The sequence below is a fragment of the Xenopus laevis genome, chromosome 5S (assembly GCF_017654675.1).
Source record: "Xenopus laevis strain J_2021 chromosome 5S, Xenopus_laevis_v10.1, whole genome shotgun sequence".
NCBI lineage: Eukaryota > Metazoa > Chordata > Amphibia > Anura > Pipidae > Xenopus > Xenopus laevis.
This window is the reverse complement of record NC_054380.1, coordinates 104,045,408-104,070,835: the sequence shown is the minus strand read 5'-3', so window position 1 is coordinate 104,070,835 and position 25,428 is coordinate 104,045,408. Positions and strand designations below refer to the sequence as shown.

At 39.9% G+C, this 25,428-nt stretch overlaps 1 protein-coding gene across 1 annotated transcript in view; it reads left to right on the top strand.

Moving 5' to 3' along the window:
• The first annotated feature begins 7,772 nt into the window (after positions 1 to 7,772).
• The window catches only part of kcnab1.S (potassium channel, voltage gated subfamily A regulatory beta subunit 1 S homeolog), a 163,670-nt gene continuing 146,014 nt past the window's right edge, over positions 7,773 to 25,428 (top strand). The window contains exon 1 of the mRNA XM_041564918.1: positions 7,773 to 8,199. Coding sequence (XP_041420852.1) covers positions 7,958 to 8,199 — 242 coding nt within the window. The 5' untranslated portion in view covers positions 7,773 to 7,957. The remainder of the gene's footprint in view (positions 8,200 to 25,428) is intronic.

Here is a 25,428-nt window from a genome sequence, read left to right as displayed (position 1 = left end):
CTGTAATAATAAAACACTACATTATACTTGATTCTAACTAAGATATAATTAGTCCTAACCAGTAAACCCCCGATTCTCTAAAGAATCGTTAATGAAAGAATGGTAACAACAGTGAGGCAGCAAAATGCGATGGGTGCTGATTCACTCGGCATCCCCAGGCAGCAACTGGCGACGCTAATTTGTGGGGATGTAGAGTGAATCTGTGCCTATTGCTTGTTATTACCTATCTGCTATTAGAATTCTTAAATTTTGAGTTTATTGGTAGTAAAGTGTTACTGAAAAATTTCTTTATAAACAACATTTTTTGTGAAAATGTTCTCCTGTCCTTGAATGAGTTCTCCCTGGTGAGCTGTACTTAAAATCTTGACTTTAACATCAGATGAACGCTGCACTCTTGAAAATGCAACATAAAGTTGACCATGACCAAACACAGGCTCAGATAGGTAAATGCCGACTTTATCCAATGTTTGTCCTTGTGATTTGTTGATTGTCATGGCAAATGCAGCCTTAATGGGGAATTGTCGTCGTTTAAGTTTAAAAGGTAATTCCTGGTCAGAACTGGTAAGGTCAATTCTGGGAATCAAAACAGTATCACCGCTATGGGATCCTGTAAGCACTTCTGCCTTGATAACATTTTGTCTCATGCTCTTCACAACCAACCGTGTACCGTTACATAAACCTTGCTTAGTGTTAGGGTAGGGGCACACGGCGCGATTTCGCCGCGATTCTGCGCTGGGCGAGTTGTCGCTGCGTTTTTTAAGCCGAAATAGCTTTGCTAACTTTGGCGCTGGCGTCAATGCAAATCGCGGCGAAATCGCTGCGCTAATTCACACGCGGCGATTCTTTTTCTACTGTCGCCCGGAAACGCTCAGCGAGGCAACTTCGGACGACAATAGAAAACGAATCGCCGCGTGTGAATTAGCGCAGCGATTTCGCCGCGATTTGCATTGACGCCAGCGCCAAAGTTAGCAAAGCTATTTCGGCTTAAAAAACGCAGCGACAACTCGCTTAGCGCAGAATCGCGGCGAAATCGCGCCGTGTGCCCCTACCCTTAAGGTTTCTTAACAGCATGACTATTGTTCCTACTTTGAGTATAAGATTGTGTTGTGGTAATCCAGCATTGTTGATAGTGTTTAAATATTCTAATGGGAAGTTAAGTTTCTCACTTTCGTCTTCAGAATCAATACAGTCAGTACTCAGAAAGACACAGCTTTGTCCAGGAAGTAATGCAATCACTTGGTTGTTTATCATGTCAACATCAATATTTTTTGGAGATAATATAGCCCGTTTTGCTAAAAATGGCCACCCACGCAGGTACGCAACCGGTTCCCCTCCTAGAGTGACGCTAGCGCCGCCATTAGACAAACTTGCAAAGGAGTAGCAAGATGGCCGACGCTTATACAGACTTTAGTGGGCGGATGACAAACTCGCAGAGGAGTAGCAAGATGGCCGACGCTTATACAGACTTTAGTGGGCGGATTTGGCAGTGGGCGGATGACAAAGTCGCAGAGGAGTAGCAAGATGGCCGACGCTTATACAGACTTTCGTGCAGGTACGCAACCGGTTCCCCTCCTAGAGTGACGCTAGCGCCGCCATTAGACAAACTTGCAAAGGAGTAGCAAGATGGCCGATGCTTATACAGACTTTAGTGGGCGGATGACAAACTCGCAGAGGAGTAGCAAGATGGCCGACGCTTATACAGACTTTAGTGGGCGGATTTGGCAGTGGGCGGATGACAAAGTCGCAGAGGAGTAGCAAGATGGCCGACGCTTATACAGACTTTCGTGCAGGTACGCAACCGGTTCCCCTAGTGTGACGGTGAGCGCATCTGCCTCCCTAGATCCTAACCTTCCAGCGGTCGCCGCCTGAGTGAGCAGGAAAGAAGAGGCGGCGGGAGGCAGAAGGAGACGGTGAGCGCATCTGCCTCCCTAGATCCTAACCTTCCAGCGCATCTGCCTCCCCGATCCTAACCTGTTCTGATCCTAACCTTCCAGCACATCTGCTAATCGAAGGCCGCATCTATGTCTTTCGGCTGAAGTTGCGCGCGCATCTCATAGATCCTAACCGAAGTTGCGTGCGTATCTGCCTCCCCTCCACTCGGGACATAGATAGGCCTTCGGTTAGTATATAGGATTTGTGGGAAAACAATCATATTGGGTTTAGCTAATGTGTACAGTAGATGACTTACTGTATGAATTTCCAAATTATGGAAAGACCCCTTATCCAAGATGCAATCATTCTGGATAACAGGTCCTATACCTCTAACTGAACTGGAAGCTGAGCACCAAGTTGCAGTCAGAACGTACCCATTCTCTATTGTGGAGATGTGCTAGTTAACAAAGATTATGGTTGCAATGGTATGAAATATGTGTACAAATGTTTGTCATCATACAGAACATGTTGAATAATTCAGAGCATGACCATGTGACTAATCTTTTCTAGGGCAATCTGTTACAGCAATGATGCAATATACATATGTTTGAGATCATATCTGTTGATTATGGATTATGTCTGGTACAAAGATTATTGTTGAGCCAGCAGGCAAAAATTGTGTTTCATTCAAGCTTAACCCTGGCAGTTTGCTGAAAAAGTGCCACAGGGGTGCAGATTTGTCTCTGGGGTTTTCTGCCCACCTAGGGTTGCTGGTGAGCTTTGACCTTGCTTCCCTTTCCTTAAGTAATTTTATGTATTTTGCATATGAACCTGCAGTTTTGTGTACTAACAACTGATTTTTTTCCAAAATCTATTCCCCCATGTTGCAGGAGAAAGTTACTTATAACAGTATCATAGTTATGTCATTAGGACAGATGAATGTCTTTGAGTCCATTGTTTTGTGACTGTGCTAAAAACAGGCTAAAAGCTAAGTGTAAAATGTTGTTGTCATCACTCCCTTGAATTGGATGCAATAAAACACAAGGCTGAGGCTTGTTTGGCCAAGCTAATCTGTGCTGTATGTTAATCATCTGCTTCCTGGGGATTTAGTAAAGCCCAGCATTTTGCTTTTAGCATGGTCTGAGACAGCAGCAATTTCAGACAGTAAGTGGGACATGCAGGATGTTCACAAATCACTTTCACAGATTGATTTCAGCCTTGTATGGATTATACTCTATAACCTGAATCAGGCCCGGACTGGCAATCTGAGGGCTCTGGCAAATGCAAGAGGGGCTGCTATAAGGTGCCATAGAAAGTCAGCATTACATGGGCTGGTGGGGCTTTTAGGGCCTCTGCATGGGATGATTGGTCCTCTGTGTACCTGAAATGCCAGGGCCTATTTTAATTCTCAGTCCAGACCTGACCTGAATGCACCAATGACGCACTGCCACACAAACCCTGGGTGTAATTGTCAGAAACAGACATGCAGGAAGATAGATTTCAAAATACACACTTTTAGGGGCATATTCATTATGTTGTGTAAAACAAAACTTGCTGAGAAAAGCTTGTAAGGAGATAGAATAAAATTTAATTAACAGACACATGGACATGTCTGGTTTTCAGGAGGGTGAAGTGTGAACTGAAGTGAAATAAAATAATTTATTTTATAATGTAAATAGTTGTAATGCTGCAACGCAGCCAGTAGATGGCACCCATCTGTAAGCCTATATAAGACAGTACCTTGCTTAGGTATTTCCTCTTTTTGGCCTGTAACATCAAGAAGCAGGGGCAGACCAAGTGGCAAGACCCTTGGAAAAGTTGGTGCTGTGAGTGTTAACTAGTGGATATTAGAGAACAGTGAGTTCACTTAGTAGTGAAAGATAGAGAGGGCTAGTGAGCACGGACAGCCTGTTGTCCCAACAATAGTGTGAACTACAGCCCTGAGGTGATTGTACATCAGAATTGGGAAGGGAGTGTTCAGGAATAGGTTAAAGGAGAGCCTATGTGAGAAGCTTGGACTGCGTCAGCAGGCAGTTGTTTCCTCCTCCAGCATCTGTCTTGACTTTAGGGAGCACTGACAGGCACATCATACTGTTGGACTACTGTGTGTACACTTTTTTTTTTATTGGAAGAAGGGGTTGAATCTTAATATATATATAATACTCTCTAGACACTCAAGGAATAATATCAAAATTTGGAAAATAAAAGAAACCTTGTTTGTGACTATATAGACTTCTCCAAACCCCTCTTATAGGTAATACACACTTTCCCAGGTATAAATTTGTCTCAGTTATAATTGTTACTTCGTTTCCACTTGTTTAGCAAAATAAAGTAACCTTTTCCACTTCAGGTCCCCAATTGATACTTTGTTGTGAACCTCAATGATGAACTGATAAAACTAGGTTACATAAATATTATATACAATGTTGCTCGAAGTGAAAATTTAGTTAAATAAACTAGAACCAAGTGTGTAATCAATATAAAGTGCCACGTGTAATAATCACCATATGGGTTTACAAATAATTTGTTCTAAACCTTCTTATTTGTTTAATTATCTTTATTTCTAAAACAATTTGATTGGCAACACTTTAACAGTTAATAACACTTATATTTAATCCCCGTTAATTCTTAATACCACTCTGATTGAATTAATTCATTCTAAGTACTGATACTATGTAATGACTTCAATTAATTGCTAGCTAAAAATGATGATTTGATTGTTTGGATCAATTCATAGATTATAAAGTGACTTGTGCAAATAATCTCTAAATTTAAATGTAATAACGCATCTAGTGCACAGTGTATAAAGTGACTTGTGCAATTGGTTATTCTAATAAAATTCTTAATTTACTGAATTTTAAATTATAAAGTGACTTATGCAGTTAATCAATTTGATGACTTAATTAATGAAGGTACACGATATATGAGGATTTGTACAAATTGGTTGATTCTAGTATTATTTTTTAAAAAAAGAATTAATCGATCCGTTATAATTCTAGACAAATAACCCAGGATTTCATTTCATCCTTCTATGTAGTTAAAGAAAGGTGAAAAAATTGTATAGAGGGTGGAGTTGCTCCCAAGATCTAGCTCTTATTTTTTCTGGGTCCCTCGGAGCACCACAAAGATGGAAAAGGACAGGTACTGCGAGGCTGCGGTCTCAAATTTTACCTTTCTAAATTCCTTTGAAGAGGCTACTATAACCTACAACACTGCAAACCTCACAGCCCTTAGAATAGAAAATAGGTAAGAAAAAGTCTGAGAAGATATTTTTTTAAAAAAAAAAAAATTTGTAGCTTTAATCCCACCACACCATCCAGTGAATTATTAAAATCAAAAGAGTCTGTCTGCTGCCTTGACGCACATTTCGCTTTGGCTTTTTCAAAAGGCAAATATACTGAGTGTACACTGTCAGCAACAACAACCTTTTCACTTATACAACTTGTGATGTGATGTGTTACACTGTTGTTTAGTTCCACCAGCATTCGTGTTATTGTAGGCCTATAGAGTTTTCTTTTAATCGTTGCATTCTGGGAAGAGTCAGGATGGGATGTTATGTCTTATTTCTCTGCTTGTTGTAAGAAGCATAACAATTCAGCCATGCTTGCTAACTGTTAATTCTCTTCCAGATCACCCACAAACACTCTAGTGGCACATGCACAGAGCAGAATATATGCAATATTATACTAAAATCTGCTCACTGTGTGCACTGAAAAACATACCTGCCTATGCACATTAAAATTAGGCTGGACAGCAGCCAATGTGCAGTGGAGAAAAAGCCTTATTTGACACTAGGCTAAGATCTTGTGGTGGAATTATTACAGATGGATGTATGTTAAATTAGGGTTTCAGCAGTAAATCAGGCAAAGAACTTGAAACTCTATTTATCTGAAGTTGGTCATTACGCAAATGTTGCTTATAACACAGAGGACAATTACGGGTTCTAGGTACTAGTTGGGTTGTCACCTTTTCCCTGTCCTGAAAGCCGGGTAGGGTGCAGGCAATGACATAATGGAGCAGAGTTGTGATGTCATTGGGCGGGCCAGTGATATCATTGGGAAGGACTATGATATGGAGATCGGTGATTGGCCAATCGTCACATCAATCTAGGAGAGTCTTGCCCGGTTTTCTTAATTTGGAAAACAGGGCAGGCAGTTCTGAACTGGGCAGCCCTCCATAAACTTGAATGGTGGCCTACTCACCTACAGGTGCTGCCCACCCTCCAAGAATCTGTGAAAAATATCAGCAGTGGCATAACTACCACGGTGTGATCACACCAGGACCTGGATTACTCTGGGCCCTATGCAGCTACGATAAGTCTTATCATGGGTGTGGCGTTTATACAAATGGCCTGCAGGTGTCACTGTGCACATGAGTTATATTGTGTATACATAATACTATCAATACTGCTTAAGAGTTGGAAGTTACTGTTGTGTAATGGCTGCATGAGACTGCTAATAAAGCACTGTTATACGTTACTAATCCTCGGCTACCAAAACATAACAATAGGCATCAGAGCAGGGGGAGATTTTTCCCAATTCTTCCAAAGAAAGTGAGTTTTGGTTGCTACAGGGGGTCCAAAATATAGCAACAGTACTAGACCCCAGAAGAAACACATTGTTACTAAAAGCAAACATTTGCATGATATACAGTATTTATTGGTTTGCCATTGAACTGGTGTTCACCAGATGACTACCTACTGGATAACAGGCTTGTTCTAGCAGGATTTTGCATTCTGTATTTTTACTGCTCTCCAAACACCTACTAGTTCAGTTTCCTAATGTGTATACATGTATACATGACTATGATTAAAAAATTAAAAACATAATAGTATTTGATTTACTAATCAGTCTTGTTATTTTTTGGTTAATGTCCCATCCTTTTCCAGTTTTTCCATGATGATCCTGGTGCTGAATCGTCTTACATGAGGCATGCAAATAAAATTCCTGGGAGCCCAAATGAGCAAAAGGGTGAATAACTGAGAGGACAGGGGTGAAAGGATAAGAATAATGGTGTTAACGAAAGGTGGAGATGTTTGTGAGGGTTTAAGTGAACATTGAAAAGCACAGAGGCTCTGAGAATCTAATAGAGTGCAAAGTGAGCTTCATTTTCTTGCTTCAAATATAAGCATGTCTCTACAACATTCCTTATGCTAGGGACCAGTATGGTTGTCTAAGTATAAGTATATAGTATAATATACTGTAGGTATATAAGTATTTTTCTGAATATACAATATGTATTATTAATTATGTGTTTTCATGTGTCAACAACTGCTGCCTCCTTGTGATTATTTAGATCGAAGACGTCAAACTTATAGACCTTCAGTGTCTCTGAGCAGTAAGTCCCAGGAGGGTGCTGTGAGTTTTAGTTCTGAGATGCTGATCCACCAACACTGACACTGGATTATAAGCAGTCACAAGTAGCGTCCTCAATCTGCTCTAGTTGGTATCAGGATATCATTGATTGGAATTCCCAACTGTGCAGCAATGCCTTCCATGGGCTTTGGCCAGTAAATTAGTTTTCCTTCATCTGCTCAGTTTTCCTTTTTATGTTATGAAAATGTCAAAAGTGTCGTTTCTATGGCAGACATCTCATTTCTTTTGTCTGTTGGCCACACGCATTGTCCTTGCAGTAGTTGTCTGCCCTTTAGTTGCTTGTTTGAGTAAGTGCTGTAAATAGATGAGAACAAGTATTTGGACTGTATCCTGTCAAAATGTTTTTGCTTTCCTAAATATAAGGGCATGGGAAAAGCAATATGTCCCAAGGGGGAAAACCTTATCCACATTGTCAAAACCAGACCAGGGATCAAGTGAACACAGAAAATAAGTTTTATCTGGCAGGGGGCCATAACATGATCTCTTTAATAAAAATGTTACAGTGGCAACTAATCCCACTGAGAGAGAGAGAAGGGTTGTCTGATATTCCCATGATATCCATTAGAGAAGTTTGCATCCCTACTCTTACATCTGGTAAGGGAAATCAAAAAAGCAACAGGCTTGTCTTCCAAGAATAGTGGAATAGCGAGAGCAGTCGTCTGAAAACAAAGAGAAAGGTCTAAGGGAGTTCACTTACTGAACTGCACAAAATGTATCTTTACAAGCCTACGTACACTGATATTCCGAACCCTAAGATTGGGGGGCAGAAACCCAATGAAACTTCTGCAAGGCTAAAAGCGAAAACTGCAGCCCCCAAAGTCTGCCTCCCACATCAGTGTTGGGCAATGAGATTCAATACTGCGATGGAGCAGAAGTACTTGGAGAGATTTGCAAGTGTCCATGGACTGTCTCTTAAGGACACGGTGAGAGCCGAGACTGGGATGATATACAGGTAAATGTGCTCAGATGTTTGCCATGCCGTTTACTAGGGCAATGCCTGGAATTATAAATAATGTGCATAATGCTAAGATTTAGGTATATGGGTCTAAATATTGATAACTGTGTATAGACTATACAGAGTGCAGCAGACCAAAAACAAATCTTGTAGTTTCTCTAAAACGTCTGTTTTCAGGTTTATCTTTTGAAATCTTTATACGAATGTATCTTTATATGAATTATGGTGAGAAATAGTTCTGTAGCTTATCATGCCCAGTGGTTTTCAGTCAAGTGATTTGTTTAGATTTATCTATGTAGCCATTATTAAGAGCTTACATGGAAGCTTTAGGTAGTGAATAATTATGATCTTCAAGTGCCAATGATTAATTCCTCATTGTACTTAACAGAATGTCTTGTAACACCAGTTCAGCACTTTGCTACTAATTAGAAGGGAACAAAGTGAAACGTAACTAGGCAGTCTTTGGTTTATTTATAAGGTTGGATTACAGTGAATACATAAGGGAAATGCTCTGTACCACACAGTATAATAAAGCAATGCGGCTACGGCTTTTGCAGGGGAGTATAATAAAAGTCGCAAATAGCAAAATAATTCGCACCAATAAGAATAAAAATCCACATCTCGCAATGTAATATTGCTCCTTAAATGGTTATTTCATTGTGAATTGTAATTGCGAATGTTAATTGCGCACTCTTAAGAAGCGCTTGAAGGTGTCGTAATCTTTTGGAGCAAACATAACAACTTTTTCAGTAAGAAGTTTTATTACATTTACTGCGCAAACCATAAAATTCACAAACAGCCTTCCACTGTCGGAAGTGGTCGCTAATCGTTTTTCCATTACTGACTTTTATTACATTCCCCCGTTGGTGTGTTATTCTTGTTGTGTGTAGCAGTGATTTCGCTAGGATATATTTCTGTATTTTTCTTACAGCTTTGTATATCAGTTGCCTTATGGCACTTGACGACCTGTTTGTGACTTTTCTTTCTTCTAAGCCCCATTATATTAAATAATATAACTTCATTTCATCAGGGAGATCATGGCTGTACAGACAAATACAGCTTGTTTGGAGCAGATCTTTACCCAATGTGGGCACACAGTGAACGGACCATAGAGCTTGATTCGGTCACTTTGACCATGTGCTAATGATTCGATCACATGGGGACAAATGGGTACATGGGCAGACATGTTCAGAAGAGTACAGTACCCACACCCCAATCTGTCTTGCCCTAAATGACCTATAAAGATTAGCCTCAGTTATTATCTGGACCGTGTCCTGTATGAATGGACTCGGGGACTATAGTTATCAAATTCTGACATTTTAATGCAGTAAAGTTACACTCTCCAATCTAACAAATTGATATGTAATGCTGTGCTCCTCTACTATTGGGCAACTGGAAACTCTGCAGCCATGTACAATGAGCTAATCAGAATGCACAAACACGGTGGTGTTTTACTGTTTACATTACACCTAATGCAAGTGCTTAGAGAGTTACATATTTAACCTCATGGGGCATTTGATATAAATACATACATTGTTAGAGCATATGCACATTATTGCAGCACTGTTTGAATTTGTAACTTTGGGGTTAAACTTACACCATAAAGCACAAATGCCCAAAATTACATATAACACTCAGTCTTTGATATTCTTATTTAAGGCACCATCACATACAGCAGTGCTATAATGCAGAATTAATTTCATATGAATGTAATGCACACTGGGTTGAGATGGAGAAAATGTAGCCCCCTAGAATGCCTGGGGCCCACCAGCTAAAGGCAGGATTACAAAAATTCTAGATTTCCCGATTTTGTTCATTCAACATTCATACCTGTTATAAAAGGCAATTAAAATCTCAGCTGTCAATCGTATATTGCCTACCCTTCCTCTTTGCCTTAGGCATAGAGGCAGGGCAGGCAACAACTTTCCATTCTGCACTTCCTACATATCACTGTCCTCCTCTCATTCACCCTCCCACCTCACCATCTAACTGTGTAGCCAGTGCATGGGAATGTTCATCAAGTCCCCTATTTTGGCACATAAACAAGATTTTGGCATAATGCAAAGCTTGCTTTAATAATAGTGTTCACAAAATGGCAGCTGCCTGCTTGCTGTAACTGTATAATTCTAAGACTGAAGAAAACACAATTTAAATATTTTAAGTAGTATAATTAAATTTTAAATTTCTTGACAAGCACAATAGAAATACATTTGGAATGATTTCTTAAGGTGACAGGTGCCCTTTAACAAAGGAGGATTTTTGCTGTCACCGGTTCCCACCTTATCTCACAGCAACACTCCACCAAAGAGTTCCGTGGCCATATAAAGGCCTGACACAACATGCACACGTGCTTTTATACAAGTCATGGAATTCTGGTCCTTGTATTTTACAACATACTCCCATGTTTCAATGAGTCAAGAATGTGACATCACTAAGGACAGATAATAGTTGATGACATCACCATGCACCAGTTAGATTTAACAGTTTTTTTTATTGCTCTTGAAGTCCTTCTTGTATGTAAAGACAAGTTGTTGCTGAGTGATAGAGTATTTTGGTATGCATGTAAACATTTTTTTGCCTTTACAGGACATAGGATATTTGAAACTAATTGAGCTGCTTCATTAGCGTTTCACACAAGTGATCTTTCTTTCCATTCCAGCTGTCGATGTAAATGATACGCAACCCTATGTACCCACTGAAATGTTCCATAAGTGTTGCAAGGCGTTATTTACATTTAAAGGGGTCATTGAAAAGTTGCAATTGTCCGTTTTTTGCATTTTCAACACTGCAGCAGGGGCAGATAGGGGGTGGGTGGGTGCAGGTTTTGCACCCAGGTCTGTGGTCTCCTAGTTACACCACTGGGGCAGAGTGAAGCTTTCCATGGGTTGCCAATGTTCTTGCTTCCCTTAGCGCACTAACACTTGACACCGGGTAAATGTAAATGACCCTTACGGGTACTAGGTATAAAAATATATTTTCGTCCATTTGAGCTGCAGGGTTCAAATTTACCCACTGTTTGAATGTCTAGGTTAATGGTATCATATTATAAAATGATACACACAAGGAATAAGGGGACAGTGAAAAAGTCCCACTATTAGCCCAGCAATCAATGACAAGCTTTTTTTCCAAACCAGCTGATGAGTGAATGCCATGGTTTCATAAAGCTTTAGCACCTGTTGCATCCTTTGTGTGTTCCCATGAAGAATCATTAGAGTGGGTCAGCACATCAATGCAACTCTCTGAGCGATGTAACTCTTATATATGACTGTGGTTAAGAAACTTTAAATTTGAAATTAAACATCTACTGAATAGTGATGGGCGAATTTATTCGCCAGGCGCGAATTCGCGGCGAATTTGCGCGATTCGCGTCCAGCGAATAAATTCGCGAAACGCCCGCGAAAATTCGCCGAAAAAATTCGCCGGCGTCAAAAATTTTTTTTTCGAAAAACGGACGCCAGCGTCAAAAACGGGCGCCGGCGTCGAAAAACGGGCGCCGGCGTCAAAAACGAGACGCCGGCGCCGTTTCGCGAATTTTTCGCCGTTTCGCAAATTTCGCGCGAAATTCGCGAATTTTTCGGCGAAGCGAAACGGCGCAAATTCGCCCATCACTACTACTGAAGCGTAGTGGCGCGTATTTTAAGTTATTTATCCAGATATAGTAACCATAGAAATATGTTCAAACTCATAACTTGTCAAATTTTGTAAAATGTGCATGGTAATTAGGGGGTGTGGCCACACAAATGGGTGTGGTAAAAAAACGCAGCAATCCACATGGCAAATCTTTTTGTCCCTCTTTCTATTTCCAAAATGTTGGAAGGTGTAGGTCTGTATAGGTCCACATTTTGATCCAAGAAAGGGCCCAAACAGTTGGATCCCCAGTCTGACCCAGCATATGGAGGGCCAAACTGGGAAAATATCTGATCATTTGGGGAAATATTAGGAGGTGCATTCAAGTTTGTCTTTCATTCGACTTTCTCTTTGATCTCCTGCATGGAACAGCCAGAAATAGATACAAAGTTTCTAAAACTTAATTGGCTGGCAGAATACATGGCAGGTGCACTATGTAAAATGAACATAGTAATTAGGTGGCCAAAAAAATGGACATGGTCAAAATATTTTCGCTGCGATCCATGCGGCAAATCTAATCGTTCAATTGTGAATCACTATGGAACTTTAATTACAAAGTTACATCTGCATGACAACAAATTGATATTACCTTTGCCCAAACTGCACACTATGAGGGTGATTTACTAATCTCCAAATGCAAAAATCACAAAAAATTTGTGATTTTTTTTTAAATAAAATCGGACTTTTGAAAAATCTAAATTTTTTCGGAATTTATTAAACCCAGGATGGAAAAGTCAGAATCAGAAAACCCAGCTTCTAAGACTTGTCAAGGTTGCATATAAGTCAATGGGCGAAGTCCCAATGATTTTTTGATGTGAGCTGGGTTTGGTGCAAAACCCTGAAGTTTTCAGAGTTTTCAGGCAAAAAACATAAGAATTCTGAATTTTCAGGTTGAAAATCAAAAAAAATCATGAAAATCAGAATTTTCCTGCAAAGTAAAGTTTCAGGAAAATGTAAGTATAAATTAGTATAAAAAACCAGAGCGGATTTGATCGGGATTTGCAACACATGTTGAGATAAAATCGGACTTTGATATATAACCCCCATACTGTATGTATTACCTTACACATAGGGGCACATTAACTAATGGTCGAATATCGAGGGTTAATTAACCCTCGATATTCGACTATCAAAGTTAAATCCTTTGACTTCGAATATCGAAGTCGAAGGATTTATCACTACTCGATCAAACGATTAAATCCTTCGAAAGGAACCCAACATACCAGTTAAACGCTCTCTATGGGGCAAATTTACTAAATTTGGGCTCTGGCGAATGGACGTAACTATGCAAATTCACTAAGATGCGGATTTTACTGAACGTTACCTCTTGCGCCAGACTTGCCTTCGCCACCTCAAACCAGGCGAAGTGCAATAGAGTAGATAGGAGTTCCTAAAAAAATAGTTGAAAATTTCTCAAGGTCCCAAAAAAAAACGCTGACGACTTTTCCTTTTTTCTGGGTGATAGGCTGCAAAAGAGCCTAACTGTTTTTTGGGGTAACCGGCTTCCCCCCTACATTTCCTAACATATGGCACATAAACTATACACTGGGCTCATGTGTAGGGCAATATAACAACTTTATTTTATTTTATTAAGGTTCCCTGGGCTTGTGTAGTGTAATGTATTTGCTTCAACATATACGTCCATTCAACTTTAACTTCCCGTCGTATGCAAATTAGGCAATGCTAGCGTAACTTGGCTCGCTCTGAGCAGTAACGCTAGTGCAACTTCGCCAGCGTTTGGTGCGCTGGATACAACTTCGTATTTTAGTGAATTAGCGTTGTCCTGGTGAATATACGTCTGGCAAAGTGTTGCGCTGTGAGCGAAGCTGACGCTGGCGAATTTTTGGAGGTTTGTAAATTTGCCCCCAAGTGTCGAAAGGCAACGTTCTTTTGGTCTTGAAGTTATCACACTTTTTGTATATTTATCAGGGCCGGGCCAGCCTGGGCAGGCGCCCCAGGCAACCCGACCTGCCACGTAGCCCCCTACACTGAGCCCGCACAGGCACGCTGACAAAAGCGTCACAGCGCACACCACTCTCAATCAGTTAAGTGCGCGCATGCGCGCACACATCGCACGCCACGCTCCTGTCACATAGGAGCATGCGCACACAGAGCAGTAATGAAGACCAGACGGGTGTAGGCAGCAGTTAAAGGTACGCACTGGGCGCCCCCTAAGCTTTGCGCCCTAGGCACGTGCCTACTCTGCCTACCCCTAGTTCCGGCCCTGATATTTATGAATGATAGCCTTATAAAGTTATGAATGAGAACAAATGTATGCTATACATAATGTATAGCAAATCTATCACTACACTGCACTACAAAAACATACCCTTGATTAAACTGAGCTTGGAAAATAGGATTTTCCTTCTGTTCTTTTTTATTTAAAGCAGTTATATTTCTTTTTTAACATCCAGCAGGGGGTGCTCTATATTTATACATCTGTTACAGGTTTGTGGATAAGCAACACAGCACCAAACTCTCATTAATCCCGTTTTTAGCAAAAAAGAAAATCAGCCTTTTACAGAATAATTGTTACGAGGTCTGGCTGGATCACTCAGTGTAATAAAGGATGGAACAACCACTGACACAGTTCATGATTAAAATAACAAAACTATACTTCATACTAGATAGTATGTTGCTTTAATGATACATTGATTTATGTTGGTATAATTGGCCCCAGACCATACATTCATATAACTAAAGGGTAAGAATATCGACTTTGGGTAAGTCCCTAAAGCACAACAAGAGCAGACAGGACGTCCTTTGGGCTTTTTATGCTCCCAGTTCTAAAAAAGCACATTTAAAGATAAGAGGAATTTTTTTTTCTCACCAGGCTGGGTACTAATATATCTACTCCACAATAACATAAAAACCAATGGCTGAAACAATGATTAGCTCTATTTGACATATTCTATATCTTATTAATCTGCCACGTATTAGAGGGATAGGTTTTATAGCATTATAACGCCATAAGGAAAAGTTTATGGAGTCCTTGGGAATGGCAGGGGCCATAAAAATCCTCAGCCTGTATGCCTTTGATTGACTAGCCTTTTAATAAATATATAGTGAATAAAGTACCCCCAGTTGTAAAATATAAGGATATTATAAGTTACCGAGGAGTTTCATGACCATATAAAAACCCGAGGCTGAAGGCCGAGTGTTTTTATACAGGTCATGGAACTCCGAGGTAACTTCTAATATCCTCATATTTTACAACTGGGGGTACTTTATTTATTATAATACACAAATTTCAATGAGTCATGTGACAGAAATGACATCAGAACTCATCATTTATAACTGATGACATCAGAACTCACCATTTATAAGGATATAATTTACAAGATATTCATGGCTTTTATATATAATATATTATAATAGTATACATTGTAAGCTCTAATGAGAGCTTTGAATGAAACTTTTGAGACAATTTGTATGTTTTTCATGAATTGTGTTTGTTTGTGTTTTTTTAGTTAATTACTGTAGCTTTTTATTCAGCAGCTCTCCAGTTTGCAATGTCAGCAATCCTGTTGCTAAGGTCCAAATTATCCCATGCATTGATTTGAATAAGAGACAGGAATATGAATAGGAGACAGGGGCGATTCTTGCTATAATGCTGCCTGAGGCGGCCTTCTTTCGCCGCCCCCTTCCCTCCTCCCGGCACTAACCTTTATAGCGCCGGAGAGGGCAGGGGCGGTCCGCGACGATTTGTGCAGAGAGCGCAATAGCGCTCTCTGCGCTAGAAGAGCCGAATTTCCGATTTGAAAACCGGAAATTCGGCTCTTAGTTACCAGGAGCGGCATTTTTGCCGCCCCTGGCAACCAGGGGGGCGCTGCCGCCTGAGGCGAGTGTCTCAACTCGCCTCATTGGTGGAGCGCCCCTGATAGGAGAGGGCCCGAACAGCAAGATGAATAAAAAAAAAATAGCAGTAACAATAAATTGTAACCTTAGAGAACGTTTGAATTTTTTTAGATGGGGTCAGTGCCCGCCCATTTGAAAGCTGGAAAGAGAAAAAAGGCATACATTACAAAAAATAAAATATGAAGACCAATTGAAAAGTTCCATAGAATTAGCCAATTTATAACATACTAAAAGTTAACTTTAATTTGAACCACCCCTTTAACCCTTGTATTGTTTTGTCATTTGTTTGTGTGATGTGTATACCAGACAAACATACACCCATGTTTTATGGCTTATAAATAGAGGATAATGTACCCCTTTACTCTAATATTTACTATTATTATTATAAGGGAACTATAGAACACCAAGGGGACTTTTGATAGTCTTGTGACTCTTATCTTATCTTTCATAATATTCAGGTATCAGATCAAGTATCCAGAACATATAGGGTTTTCTGGATAAGAAGTTTTTACATAATTTACATAAATTTGAAGACCATTCCTTACGTCTACTAAAACATTTAAAAATAACAAATAAGCCCAATAAGAGTGTTTTGCCACCAGTATGGATTTATACATCTTAAGATGGCCAAACACGGGCAGATTAAAACTGATGAGTGTATGGAGGCTTACGACGGGTTCTCCCCAATCTATATCTAGCCAAGATATTGATCGGGGAGGTTTGATTTTTCTGGCAATCGAGGACCACATCAGCTAGTTGATTTAGTCTTTGTCTAAAGGGTGCCCATCCTCTCAGTTGTAATCCGATCGTTTGGACCTAGGGCCGAACGTTCGGATTAACCTGATATCGCCCTGCCGCTGGTGGGCATGTCAGGGAAATATCTACTCGTGTATGGCCACCTTTAGTTACCATTACCTTTTTAAAATGAAATCATTAAAAAATATTTGCTTAAAATGGACTCTATGGATCAGGGGCTTAACAGCTTTCAGAATAACAGGTTTCCAGATAACAGATCCCATATCTGTATAAGTGTTAAAATAAATGTGTTCCCCTGTCACTGCTTCTGATAGGAATGAATGAAAAATGTAGTTCTTAACACCTATAAAGTGGTGATAGCTGGACCTCAGTACCAAAACTTTTTTCCATCAGAATGCAGAGGCAGACAACATATTCCATAGCCACTACAAGTTGTCAATAACCGCCATCATCTGTCAAAGTGTTCCTTTGAACTGCAATTTCTTGATCCACTGCAGATCTTCTATCAGGAATTTTTCATGATTGATATCAGTGTTGACCCCAATAAATAGTGGCTCCAATAAATAGTGACTTTCTCTGGCATCTTACATCAGCCCCTCTGCCATTTGCCAGAACCTACAGATCACAAGTCTGGATCTGTTGGACAACATGTGACTCATTTGGAAGCTCTGACATACAAGTTGATCTTCTTATACATTTACATCTTAAACCAATCCCATACAAGCAGCAGCCATCTATGAGCAGATCATGCCACCATGGGGTTCCTAGTAATGACATGCATTCCATGCTTCTTCCTGCCTAAACCTACACAATTTGATCCGTGTGCTCTTGGGTGGTGGGCCCTGAAAAAGTTGTTCTACTATATACAGAAATTATATAGGGGCACATTTGGCATAAATATATTGTTTAACCCTATTCATAAATATAAAAAGATATCTGACATAGATGGCTATAATAAACATGCTTAAAATAAAGATTAGCTTTTGTTATATCAACCATAGGGATTATTAAGAGTTATAGTTTACAGAACCAGATGGTCTGCGACATTCCTGAGTATAATTGTGTCATATTAAATGCATTGCTCATTAATTTAGACTAAAAATGAGACATGATCCCTCGGCTCAGAGAGTTTTAGCCTGGAGACAGTATCAGTATTAACATGGCACCAGTTTATTCTAAAATATGATACAACAAAGAGTGAGATTGATGTCTATAACATAATGACTATAGGGAGACACTGATTAAAAATAGAAGTGTGTCTGGAAATTCTGATTAATTTTATTCTAATACTTCTGCCGAGTGAGCCTGCCAAGTCGACCAGGTCAATCCCTGCACAAGGATGGTTACTTATCTAGGACCAAAACAGCTGTTGTTTCCTTTCTTCTGCTAGAAAATGTCTGGGCATTATCAAAAAGTTCCATACCAACAGTATTAATGAGTCGGTACAGGAAAGCCGGAACCAAATTATGGAAAGAATACAGAAGCAAGCTTGCAGAATGATTTGCTCTGCAATTTAAAGCTTTAAGTAGAGTAAGATGGATTTCTATTCACTGTTTAGGTGCCTGAACCAAACTCTGGTCCCTGAAATATACCCATGTGTATATCCTGCACATAAACACATTTCTACTATTTGCTTTTGCTTCACTGAACCCACAGAAATAGATGAACGTCATCTGACACTGTGAGAGTGCTTTGGTTTGGTTCAAATTGGCAAACACTTAAAGTTCCAGTGACAGTGGCTTAAACGCCTACACAATGTCGCTCTTCAACCCAAGTTGAAATGAACAGCCCAAGGGAGCTATAGCATGCTTACCATGATTACCAGGAAAAGCTAAATTGAATTCTACCATATGAATAAACAATAGCAGGGTTATTTAAACGGTAACATACTAAACAGTGGTGAGTTGGGCTTGAACACTAACAATATCTGCATCTAACTATCAGGGGCCCATTTACTTAGCTCAAGTGAAGGAATAGAGGAAAAATAGTTAGAATTTCGAATGGTCGAATATGGCTACTTCGACCATTGAATGGGCTACTTCAACCTTCGACAACAAACTTCGACTTCGAAACTAACGATTTGAACTAAAAATCGTTCGACTATTCGACCATTCCATAGTCAAAGTACTGTCTCTTTAAAAAATTATTCGACCCCATAGTTCGCCACCTAAAACCTACCGAGGCCAATGTTAGCCTGTGGGGAAGGTCCCCATAGGCTTCCTAACAATTTTCTGATCAAAGGAATATCCTTCGATCGATGGATTAAAATCCTTCGAATCGTTCGATTCTAAGGATTATTCCTTCGATCGTAGGAATAGCGGTAAACCTTCGTCTTCAATATTCGAAGGATTTTACTTCGATGGTCGAATATCGAGGGTTAATTAACCCTCGATATTTGACCCTAGGTAAATGTGCCACCTAGTGTCGTATGAATATGTGCAATATGATATATACTGTATATACAGGTATATATACAGAGACAACCACTGAGCCTTTTAGAATCTATGACCTAAATATTTATTTAAATAGCTGCAGTTGTTAGTCACAGAGCTTAAACTTATAGTATGTGTGTAAAATGAGGAATGCTGCAGCCTTTATTCATTTGTCTGCTACTTGTGTGGCTAAAGCTCATTAGGGTAACCAATAAAAATAAATACTAGAATCTTTAGAAGCCACATAAACCCAGCAGTTTTAGCTGCTGCATCCAGACAAAGGGATTAGAAGAAGATAACATCCATCTCTGATTCATAACTGATGACCCATATACTGACACTACTTAAACAAATCACTAAGGTATCATCAAGGGACGTGGTCATCCAAACCCCCCTACTGAACAGCTGCCACTTACCATTTCCCTGTGCACCTAAGAAGGTATACAGGACACTCCATGGATGTGAAATGCCACAGTTTTATTATCACAGTAATCAAACTGACAAATTACAAACTGTTTAATAAAATAATATTGAATAAAAAATTCACTGGAGTGAACAGGCCATCTGCCATGCCAACCACCCAGCTGAACTGCGCTAAGGTTGTCAAGTGAAGGCATAAGTAGTCCGTACTCTTAGGGGGTTATTTATCAAGGTCCGAATTTATCTTAATATCGGCTGCTACAAACTCCGATCTAACCCGCTTGGGTTTTTAACGCTTATTTATTATTACATTTTCCCGAAAGTTTGCTTTGCGGGAAAAGGTCAGATTTTCATGATTGAATTTCCCCAAAATCTCCAAATTTTTCGAAGTTTTCACCCGAAAGCTCCGAAAACATAGTGAAATTGCCCGAAACCCCCGACACAACCAAAAATAAATGGGACTGTTCCCATTGATTTTTATGCAACCTCGACAGGTTTGAGATGCCGTGGTTTTATATTCTGGCTTTTTAGCCCTCGGGGTTAATAAATTCCGAAAAATTTGTGATTTTTTTTCAAAGTCCGATTTTATTTAAAAAAATCACAAATCTTTCGGATTTCGGGGGAATTTCGGGTATTCGGAGTTTAGTAAATAACCCCCTTAGTGATGGGCGAATAAATTCGCTGGAGTGAATTAGTGAAAACTGAGGCGGCAAAAATTTGCATCGGAATACTCACTCCTGTCAAAACTGTCACACGTCAAGATTTTTCGAATGGCCATTAAATTTGAAGCGGGCGTAAAAATTGAGGCAAATTTATGGGGGCGTCAAAATTTGCGTTTGGGGACAAATTCGCCCATCACTGTTCACTCTGAACCACTTCCAATCAGGACCATTATCCAAGGAGGATGAGCCAAACACAGTTATGCAAGACAGTGGCGTACTTACACAACCTATAGCCACAACCTCTTCAGCAGCATTTTTACAGTGAAAATATATGATTCATATCAGATTCTGGCCAACGACGATTACAATCTCGGCCCTATCATATTCACACACACTATGCTCCAGTTTTATGCACCATGCTGGAGCACTGGAGATTATTAAAAAAGTATTACTTTGATAAACAATATTAATAAAGAAAACATAATGTGTAATTTATTTAATAAGTTACAAAATTAGAACATACATTCTTTCAAGCAATGCAATTTGCTCTTCTTCATCCTTTGTCCCATGCCATTAGATCACAACAATGTGCAGGAGTAGGTAAAGGAACAGAGACATGTCATGCTAAAAGCATATGGGTGAAATATAGCATTAATACTTCAAAGCACACATATAGTATAGCAAACATTGCCCAGTAATAGTGGTTTTAAATCTAATATATATATATATATATATATATATATATATATATATATATATATATATATATATATATATATATATATATATATATATATATATATATATATATAGTGAATAAAATACCCCCTCTTGTAAATTATAGGGATATTATAAGTTATCGAGGAGTTTCATGACGATATAAAAACACGAGGCCGAAGGCCGAGTGTTTTTATACAGGTCATGGAACTCCGAGGTAACTTCTGATATCCTTATAATTTACAAGAGGGGGTACTTTATTTATTATAATACACAAGTTTCAGTGAGTCATATGACAGAAATGACATCAGAACTCACCGTTTATAACTGATGACATCAGAACTCACTGTTTATAACGATGTAATTTACAAGATATTCATGGCTTTTGTGTATTATATATATATAATATCCGACAGTGCCCGCACTCAGTCAATGACAAAGCCAGAGGTGCACAATCAAGCTTGTAGTAATAATAAATAGAAGATCAGCACACTCTGTAATGTTTAGGTGAAAACAAGTGTTGATTTATTCACATATCTTATCTGACGTTTCGGTCCCACATGGGCACCATTCTCTCTTGAGAAAGATCCCTGTGAGGGATTGAAACGTCGAGTTAAATAAAAAGTTTTTCTTTATTTCACCTGAAAATCCTGTGAGTGCCGCCATTCTTCACACACATATGTATATATATATATATGCCGGTAAATGCTCGCACTCTAATCCAGTCTTAAGTTACTGTGGGTGCTGGGTCAAAATTCAAGCATATAGCAATTAGACAGGGACCCGCACTCCAATGTTCAGTGAAGAAAATTAATGTTCATTCATACTTGTGCATCCAACTTTTCGGTCCACGCCTGGGCCTTTACGTATGTTCGGCATGGGCCGAAACGTTGGATGCACAAGTATGAATGAACCTTAATTTTCTTCACTGAACATTGGAGTGCGGGTCCCTGTCTAATTGCTATATATATATTGTGGTAGAGTGACCAAAACAATGTGGGAAAAGGTGTGTTTTCCCTTTAAGTTCTCCTTAGGAGGTTCTCTGTTTAAAGGCTTTGGTGGCCAGGTTCTGGAAGCTGGAGTATTCTGGAAAGAACAGGCAAGCCAGGTACTCCAATCCAGTAGTCCAGCTCATGAATTAGCACTCACCTTCCACAGGAAGGCTGTCCTGTGGAAAGGTATTTAGTTCTAGTGGGCCTGTTAGGAAGCTCTCTCAGAGCAGGACACAGAGCAGGAAGGACACCTGCCTGTGTGAGGAACTCCAGAGGGGCTGGGGGTGCCATTTGCTACTGCAAGGTACAGAGAGAGGAGACCAAGTGACAGAGGGTCTGTCTGACTGAGGAAAGCCAGGAAGCTGAGCAATCCCCCAGGAGATTCGTGAGTACAGGGGTGACCCCTAACTTATGTGTTTTCTTCCTGGTAGTCCACAAGGGACCCAGTTTAGTAAGGGAACTCTTCATGTGTGAAGTTAGAGCTCAGTGGGCAGGAGTTATTTTTATGATTAGTTTTGTATCCTGAAATTTGTCACCCCTGTGTGTAAAATAAACTGCCTTAAAAAGGAGAAAAGTGTCTGTTGTGGATCCCGCAGCTTACAATATATATATATATATATCTATCTCACACAGAGAAGGTCCGAGGCCTTTCTCAAAGTTTAATACACATGGCGGCGGGAGAAGTTAATTGGCTGACCTATCAACATCGTCATCAGATAGTTGAACTAAACGTATAACCGTCACAAAAACATTACAAAACAACAAATTACATATATTGTGTCAATACTGCTATGAAACCCTTCATTTGGCAAGTTAAAAATTAAAAACATTTAGAATTAAAAAAAAAAAAATATATATATATATATATATATATATATATATATATATATATATATCGGTAATGACAAAAGCGACATTTTGACCAATGTGTACTGTATACATTTTCACTAGAAATAACCTCATAGTGCAGTAAAAGGGAACATAGGGGGGAAAGGCCAAGATGCTTGATATCTCAGAGGCTATTGTATTTTAACCAAGGAAAGATGCCTCTTTCCTTGGTTACTTACCAAGGTGTCAGAGAGGAAAAACTTGCCTCAGGTGGCAGAGACCCTCATGTTACCAGGGGTTGCAAAAAGTTGCTCCTTGTACCATTAAGAGCTGAATTTTCAGGTTTTAAACCACAAATACTGCACTTCTAGTGAGAGATAGTGCAATTGTGCCCTCCACAGTAGTGATAAGTCCCCCCCTTCGGACCCCTCCATCACAGGAATTGAAGGAGCCTCTTTTCTTACCAGAGATGGCCCTGATCTTTGCATAATACCAGGGCAATTCATAGGGGTGGCCACCAGTGGGGGGAATTGGGTTCACATCCTGCACACAGGCCCACCAGTGACTAGTAACGTCATTGTATGAGACATTATTTCTCTGCCAACCCCTCTTAACTTTTTTTGTCAACTGTCAATTGTCGGACTGAGGTGTCCAGGGTCTTCCGGGGCTGCCACATTAAGGGTATCGCAAGACCCTACGGGTTTTTTCCATTGCAGCTTTCTGATTCAGTCATGTCCAAGATGTGGCACATTCTCCAGCAGGCATTCATTCTAAACTCAACGGTATCAAAATCAATCAATCAAACAAGTTGTGGTATGTTTTTAATCACCAACAAGAAATGGTGTTGTCCTTTTTCAGTATTTAAATGCTATGTGCGAGGCCCCTGAATGCTCAGTAACTGGCCTAATTCTATTAAAGACCATTATAGGAAGCCTTAGTGTAGCAATTGTGACTGGGAAAGGGAGTCTTTACTTTTCCCTTGGCCAACCCAGGGAATTCTGCACTTTTCTTATCATGCCGATATTTCAATCTGTGGAGCAGACCACAGTGTCAGGTGGTTCAGGCTCTTGAGGCCTTCTGAAATATCCCAAGTTGCACATCTGTATGCAGCAAAATTAGATGAGGGGTGGGTGGCAAAAGTGGTTATGTCTAAGTGCCGCCCCCCTTCCGCCCTCATAAATATATAGCAAGTGGAAAAGGCAATGTGCATTGAGCACTTTTCTTGTACTTTCCACACTGCCTCAGAGGTCGCAATTGACCCCTTAAAACTCTAAAGCCTTTTATGAACAGAAAAAACAAGGCATAGTCACATACAGACAAGACCCTCATTAAAGCAAGTGCAAGAAAAAAATATATTGAATATAAAATCGACACTGCTTTCTATACACATAGGGGCAAATTCACTAAGAATCGAAGTTGAGCCAGGCGCAACTTCGCCGCTCTTCGCCGCACTTCGCCAGGCGAATTTTCGCCAGCGCTACGCAAATTCACTAAAATGCGAAGTTGCGCACAGGGGTAGCGAAAGGTTGCAGAGTTGCGCTAGCGTTGTTTCGCTATATAAAGCGAAGTTGCGCTAGCGAAGGCTAATTTGCATACGGCGCGAAATTCAAATTTCAATGGAGGAACACGTATCTGCACTACAAATGCCTAGAAAACCTTCAAATCAGCCAATAAAACTTTTATTTTGCCCTACACATGTGCCCACTGTCTAGGTAAGTTTCCATGAGTCAGGAAATGTAGGGGGGAGGAAGGGGAGCCCCAAAAAAATTTCGATCTTTCTCAGCCTATCACCCACCATGTAGAAAACACGACAGCGTTTTTTGGGACTTAGAAAAATTTTTGACTTTTTTTGAAACAATCCCTATCTACTCTATTGCGCTTCGCCAGGTCTGAGGTGGCGAAGGAAGTCTAGCGTAAAAGGTAGCGTTCGCTACATTGCGCAAGTTAGTGAATTTGCATAGTTTCGTCGCTAGCAAAGATTCGCCTGGCGTAAGGTTGCGAAGTAACACTAGCGAAACTACGCCAGCGTTCGTTAGTGAATTTGCGCAGTAGCGAAAATGGCCAACGCTAGTGAATTAACGCTAGCGTTCGGCGCTTCGCGCTTTAGTGAATTTGCCCCATAGTTTCAAATGCAACTTTCCTATGTAAGAGCGGTATACTCAACATCTTCACAGTCATCCTGATTTCTTGCGCATAACTGCAGCCACAGTGCTAGGAGCCAGGAAACTGCAGCTGCAGTATATCTTTATTAACACATGCAGAGACTGTTATTTGCTAGAAAGGTACTAGGATGAATGAGTGCTAAATTGTCTTACGCATATTTCACACTGGCTTTCAGGAACTGAAAATAGTTATGCCTTGTACTTCAGCACATTTCCAGGGACAGCAGTTTACCTATGAAATTGAAGGCAGTCAGATATTATTACCGTTATGAATATATATAATATATGCCTGTGCAGTAGAAAAGCGTTGAACCATGACATTGCACATCCTGTGCTCAATTTTTTCCCCCTGTGATTCATTTGTATAGGAATATATTTTCTTTGAGAAAAATGCACGTCTTTAAAACTATTCAGTCTGACGAGAAGACCATTTACGGGGAATAGGCCATTTAACTTTTCTCCCTGGCCAAACTAATGAAATGGTGGTAAGTCTTCATCTGAAACCGATATTATCCAAAAGCACAAATAACTGACCTCAGAGAGGTTCAACCTATAGGTGACAAGGGAGCGGAGTTTCTCTAGTGAATGAGTACAACTTTGTTATACAATGTACCTATTGTAGTTACATACGACCCAAACATTAAATAAATAAGAATAGTTAAGAACAAGGAGCCTGAACAACATTTTCAATCACAGAAAAAGGGAAAATGAAATAAAAGTCAGTAACGGAAATACTATTCGCAATGCGAAAAGTTATGCCTTTGTGCGAACA